Here is a 7,013-nt window from a genome sequence, read left to right as displayed (position 1 = left end):
GAGGGATGATGATGAACGTGTCAGAGGGTTAATCATTGGGAATAAGGTTTCTAAGGACGAACGAATGGAAGAAATCTGAAGGTTTGATTATTAGGTCAACATATTTATTTTCGTGATTTTGAATCAAATCTCCCATTTATCTCAATTACCATAATTTTAGAGTCATAATTTACTAATTTACCCTTATTAATTTATTTGATTATTAAATTATTGCTAAATTATTATTGGTCCATAGATGCATACAATACTTGTAGGAAACATTTGAACATATATATATATATATATATATATATATATATATATATATATATATATATATATATAGTTAGGTTCAAATGTTTTCACTATCTATTATGTGCCTGTATGATTGATTCTGGACTAATTATTTTAGTTATTTTAAGAAAATAATTAATGCTTATTAAATGCTGAAGATGTAATTAATACCTATTATATCTTCAACATGTAATATGCATTAATTACTTTCTTAAAATAACTAAAATGATTGGTCCAGAATCAATCATACATGCACACAATAGATAGTGAAAACAAAATAACCTAACCATATATATATATATATATATATATATATATATATATATATATATATATATATATATATATATATATATATATATATATATAAAATTCACCTAAACATATAAACAATTTTATTTTGATAAGTTTTCATAACAAAAGTCTTATAAGTTTTTAACAATTAATAAAAACGATAGCTAGTAACTAGTTTCTTATTTGATAATTTGATTATAATTATAATAAACGTTTAATCATTAATTTTGAAGTTATGATTTATAACACAAAAATTAAAATGATCAAATGGGATTTACCTTTTTAAATTTTTTTAAGTTCATAGATTGCTTAGGATTCCATTTCTGGTTTTGGAGAAGCATGTCCACCAAGTGCTTGCACCATTCCAAAGTAATCTTACAAATGAATGTGACTCGGTGTCTAATTTTTTTTTTAACATTTTACCCAACCACGAACCAACATGAGTCCACTACCACAGGGGCAAATCTGTCATTTTCCTTGTCGCGTGCGTCTATATCTAGCAACTAGCAACTAGCAAACAAACAAACAACCAGAGAACAACTCTGCAGGTGCCAGAAAGCCTTCTGGATTTGAAGAATAACCTCAAGAATTCGTCGATTTTTCTTCACCCCGATAAGAAAAAATTTAAACATTCCCATTTTGTCCTTGACCCCTGCTCATAATCCCCACTCTGTCCCATCTATCTTCTTCTCCGTTGTCCCATCAACTCAATCTGTATATAACAGATATACAACATATCTATATCTGAACCCAAAAGCTTAAATTTCTACAAAGTATGTTTATGGCTTCTCGCTAAGGTATGATCTTTTCCCCAATTTTAATGTTTGTAGATGATTTTTCTTGCATATAATCGGTTAAAACAGGTCAACTGTGTATAAAGTTGCAATCTAAATGAGATATTTGACTTTGTTTCATCTGGGTTTTTCGTTTCTTGATTAATTTTAGTGTATGTTAATCCATAAGATCTGTATTATATGGTTATTTCCTATATAACAGTGTGTCTGAATATCAACTTGAAGCTTCTTTTCTTTTCAATGAGCTGTAATTTACTTTTGTAAAGATTAAACTTTACTCGGTCTATTGTTCCCACTTTAGAAGTTTTTATGCGTACTTCGATTTTAAAAACATTGGGTGCTTGTCTTTGTGATCTGTTATCCACAACTTTTGGGGAATCAAAATTTATCCTGTTACTGTTCGTTTTAAGTTTATTCCCCTTTCGGGTTAATTGCATCTTTTTTCCACCGTTCATGATTAGTCAAAGGGCCAATTACTTTTTAGTATTTGATTGTCAAATCTTTGTCCGAAACAACTGTGGATGTTTACTTTTATCTTTTACTATTAGGATTAATTTGAATCAGCACTGATTGTGGTGGCATAGTGAAAGATGCCTGGGTTAGTTTTGGATGAAATTCATGAAGATAAGGTGATCGACGAAATGCCTGACGATGGGAGTTTGTCGAAAACGAAGGATAATTTGGATTTAAGCAAGTCTCCTGATGTGGGAACTGGGAATAGTGCGACTGAAGTGGTTGAGCCTTCTATCGAACAGCTTTACGATAATGTATGTGAGATGCAGAGTTCTGATCATTCAGCATCGCGTCTCAGCTACGGATCAGATGGTGAAGAATCCAGAATCGATTCAGAGTTAAGACACTTAGTTGGAGGCGAGAGGAAAGAAGTGGAAATCATCGAACAAGATGAAGAGATTTCCAATGTAGAAGAACAACAGAAGGAAGAAAGCTCGAAATCACTAATGGAGTCTGAAGCTAATTCCGGAACAAGTTCCAAGACCAAATCCCATCAAAAGAAACCTCTGTTCGAGAAACAAACCGATAAAAACCCTAAAAAATCAGTCGTTACTGATAAAAACTCAGATCTTGGTCCATATCTGCTTAAACAAGCTCGCGATTTAATGTCTTCCGGTGAAAACCCTCGTAAAGCACTCGATTTATCTCTTCGTGCAGCAAAATTATTTGAAAAATCTTCAAACGGTAAACCCAGTTTAGACGTTGTTATGTGTTTGCATGTCACAGCCGCTATTTACTGTAACTTATCCCAATACAACGACGCCATTCCCATCCTCAACAACTCCATCAACATTCCAGCAATCGAATTAGGTCAAGATCACGCACTTGCTAAATTCGCAGGATACATGCAATTAGGCGACACATATGCGATGTTAGGTCAACTCGAAAACTCATTACACTGTTACAAATCGGGTCTTGAAGTCCAAAAATCCACTTTAGGTGAAACCGACCCACGGGTCGGTGAAACTTTCAGGTATCTTGCTGAAGCTCATGTTCAAGCTTTACAACTCGATGAAGCTGAAAAGCTATGTCAAATGGCCCTTGAAATCCACAAAAATAACGGTTTACCCGCATCTTTAGAAGAAGCAGCTGATCGAAAGCTCATGGGACTTATAATGGAAACAAAAGGAGACCATGAAGGTGCCCTTGAGCATCTTGTTTTAGCCAGCATGGCAATGGTGGCAAATGGCCATGAAAATGAAGTTTCTTCTATTGATATAAGCATAGGAGATGCGTATTTATCTCTATCAAGATTCGATGAAGCGATTCACGCGTATCAGAAAGCACTCACTGCTTTAAAATCATCAAAAGGGGAGAATCATCCGAGTGTTGCTTCCGTTTATGTTCGTTTAGCTGATTTATATAACAAAACCGGGAAATTAAAAGAATCAAAATCGTATTGTGAAAACGCGCTTTCGATATACGAAAAACCGATCCCGGGAATCCCGCAAGAGGAAATCGCGTGTGGATTTACCGATGTTTCTGCCATATATGAATCCATGAATGAGATTGATCACGCGCTTAAACTGTTGCAAAAAGCTTTGAAGATATACAACGGTGTGCCAGGTCAGCAAAATACGGTTGCAGGGATTGAAGCACAAATGGGGGTGATGTATTATGTGTTGGGGAAATATGATGAGTCTTATACGTCTTTTGAACACGCGATTTCAAAGCTGCGTGTTAGTGGGGAGAAAAAATCGGCTTTTTTTGGAATTGCACTTAACCAAATGGGGCTCACTTGTGTGCAACTTTATGCTATAAATGAAGCTTTGGATCTTTTTGAAGAAGCAAGAAATGTATTGGAACATGAATGTGGATCTTATCACCCTGATACTCTTGCTGTTTATAGCAATCTTGCTGGAACTTATGATGCGGTTGGAAGGTATATGATAAGATTTAAAAGCATGGAAATTGTTTTAGAAAAAAAAACCCTTTTTGATTTTTTGTTTTTTTGATGTGTTCTTGAATTATTAGATTGGATGATGCAATTGCAATCTTGGAAAGGATTGTTGTTATGAGGGAGGAAAAGCTCGGGACTGCTCATCCAGATGTTGATGATGAGAAGAGGAGGCTGGCCGAATTGCTAAAAGAGGCGGGAAAGGTTCGAACTAAAAAAACCAGATCGTTGGAACACCTTCTTGATTCCTCAGGTGTTGTTGGTACTGGTACTGATACTGTTACTGGTACTGTTGTTACTGGTACTAGTTAAAGTATGGGTGATCAAGATTGTATTATACACGTTTATAAACACATATATATATATATATATATATATATATATATATATATATATATATATATATATATATATATATTTGAAAAAAAAAGCGAAGAGAAAAAAAGAAAAGATTGAGAAAGGTTTGATGAAAATAGTTATTTTTTTTGGTTGCATTATTGGGTTCAAGAAATTGGTGTTGTACTTTTAAGTTATTTTATGTGAGTTTTTGCTAGTGGGTTTGAATTCGTTTGTACATTTATTATTACACGTTTAAAGAAGGTGTTGATGTCTTGTACATCTTGTACAATCATGAGATGTTTTTCTGAGAATCTGTTCCTTATTAACTCAATCACGTCTGTCTGTTGGGACCCTTGTAGGGATGGATTATCTTATTAGGATTATTACAATTTTCGTTCTTGGTATCTTTTAAGGTTTTGATTCTTTTTTCTCATTTTCAGCCGAATCTTGGACTTGTTTCCTTATAATTGTTGTTATTATTGATTCTTGTTGAGATTGTTTTTTGTGCAAAAGAGTGGGGGGGTTTTTTATATGATATAGGAGGAACTATATTATATATATAGAAAGATTTGTTATTAGTGGTGGGCTATGCTATTTGACAATCATTGAATATGGGTGGTGGGAGTGGGAAGGTACAGGCTGATGCTAGTTGTCTGTGTGAGCATTTCTTTCTGATGTCACAAACAACTTATTGTAGATGTCCTTGTAGGTATTTTTGGCCCATTTTGTGTGGGTCTTCTTAGTTTGTTGTACTGGAAAATAAATGAATATACGATAATGGATTAATGGGTCCTGTTGAATGTCATGTAGACAGTTGGATGATGATGATGATTGAGTGTATCATTATCTAATGTAAAATCATATAATGAGATGGAGGTAGGCAAAAAACTGGTTTTTCATTTTGGATCCGGAACCGAATTCGATTTGGTTCTTATGAAATGTTGTTTTTGTAAAACCGGTTGGGTTTGACACAATCCAATTGGATCCTTGCCGGTTTTGGAAAACAGATGTTGAAATCAGATTGGGAACGATTCTTGGAAATTGGTTTGAAATACTGGACAAAAAATGGTTTTGGAAGTAGTCATCAGAAACTTGATTTTTATGGGTTTTTCTTTAATATAATCCCGGGTGTACCGGACGTGTTTGACACGACCCGTTTGGAAGCTTCTAATTTCTAGCGTTTGATAAAATGCTCCGTTTTATAAAAAAATAGTCTCGTTTGGTACTATAGGTTTTTAGCGTTTAGTTTAATCAAAACGGTTTAAATCTAAAAGTTATCTCACATTGGGCATGTTTACAAAAAAGTAACAGATAGTGGGTAGCTGATAGTTGAAAGTTGTAGCTTTTATTTGTTATATTAGTGTTTGACAAAAATAGCTGGAAGCTTTTGAAATATATAAAATTACATAAAAAGACAATTGTTTAAAAAAATAAATATATAAATATAATTTTAAGGGTAATTTTGGAAGTTGATATGAAAAGTTTAGTGATATTTTGTTAAATGATACATGAAGTAACTTTTAGATTAAAAACATTTTGTTTAAACTAAAAACGAAATGCTCATATTGCCAAACGATACTTTTTTGTTTAAACTGAAGCATTTTGTTAAAAGCTAAAAGCTAAAAGTTCTCAAATGTTCCGTTCAAAACACGTCCATAATGTTAAACAAAACACTATCCGCTTCACGCTAACCACTACCCATTACTTGTTACCCGTTACTCGTTGCCTACTACATACAACAAACTACTAACTAGTTTTGCCGAACACACCTATGACCATTTTTTGTGCCTAAAATGATCTTTTTTCCCTTCAAAACTTGGTATAAATAAATGTTGGTTTTGTCAAACCATTCAAAACGCCTTCTAATATCACAAAATCGCTATTTCTAAATCTTGAAATTTTATATAGTTTAATTCGATTCTCAAATCTTCTGATACATCCATTTTTTGTCTCTAATTGTCTTATATTCTCTATAATACTTCAAAATTCATGTTACTGAGCATTCAACACTTCTCTACGTATTTCAAAAACTGACATCCAATTTTGATGCGTTACAACAATCTTTTGTCGCGGGGGGGGGGGGGGGGGGGGGGAATCAACGACATCGAGAAGACGAGAACCAATGTCATTTTGAAGGCATTTCCTTGAAACGAAACCTAGAAAATTCGGCTATTATGACTAGTGAATTTTCAGTTCATACTCAAGTGGCATGAGAAAAACATGATGCAAGAAATGCGGTACTTCCATTAAAGAACAAATACCACAACGAAAAACAAAACATGTCGGAACATTATGTAAATACATAAAATATGGCAAACACCCAAGCCACACATTAGTGACTTTCTAAGGTAGCTTTTTGATGTACCTGTCAAAATTGCTACAAGAACGAATAACGAAGGACACGATCCAAGAAATCTCATCGTTAGACCGCTATAACAACCCACGATTAAGCGAAAATCATGTGAACTTCCCATCAACTATACTAATGTTATGCTCATTTTTTTTTGTCTCGTTACATATGTCCGGTTATTTTCGATCATAAACTTGCTTACACTAGATCTGGTTTTGTCCTAAACCAATTTTGCATGTCTAAAACTGATGTTCATCGAATCAAATCAATTTTAATATGCGGTTTTGATCCTTATGCCTAACCGATTTTTTTCGTATCACATAAGGCCATTCAAACACGCACATACATATGCATGTGCATCATTATATATACGTATGTGTGGGCTTGCATATACACGTACGACACATAGTTGTGTGTATATGTATGTATGTGTATATATATACACACAAACATACATACATACATGCATGCATGCATACATACATACATACATACATGTATACAAACATACATCAATACATACATGCATGCATACATAGATGTACACACACAC

At 33.7% G+C, this 7,013-nt stretch overlaps 1 protein-coding gene across 2 annotated transcripts; it reads left to right on the top strand.

The window, feature by feature from the left end:
• Positions 1–1,077: 1,077 nt before the first annotated feature.
• On the top strand, positions 1,078–4,514 carry LOC145102504 (protein KINESIN LIGHT CHAIN-RELATED 3-like). 2 transcript variants are annotated; one of them, XM_079039903.1, is made up of 3 exons: positions 1,078–1,364; positions 1,946–3,756; positions 3,849–4,514. In XM_079039903.1, exons 2-3 carry the CDS (start codon positions 1,952–1,954, stop codon positions 4,081–4,083), a joined length of 2,040 nt encoding a protein of 679 aa, XP_078896029.1. In that variant the 5' UTR covers positions 1,078–1,364; positions 1,946–1,951; the 3' UTR covers positions 4,084–4,514. The 2 variants fall into 2 exon arrangements, with proteins under 2 accessions (XP_078896029.1, XP_078896028.1); XM_079039902.1 differs by having other exon boundaries at positions 1,910–3,756.
• The last annotated feature ends 2,499 nt before the right edge of the window (positions 4,515–7,013 follow it).

Source organism: Lactuca serriola, chromosome 4, assembly GCF_051521515.1.
Source record: "Lactuca serriola cultivar US96UC23 chromosome 4, Lser_US96UC23_V15, whole genome shotgun sequence".
NCBI classification, from domain to species: Eukaryota; Viridiplantae; Streptophyta; class Magnoliopsida; order Asterales; family Asteraceae; genus Lactuca; species Lactuca serriola.
The sequence above is the reverse complement of the archived record's forward strand: the minus strand, read 5'-3'. Positions and strand labels throughout refer to the sequence as shown.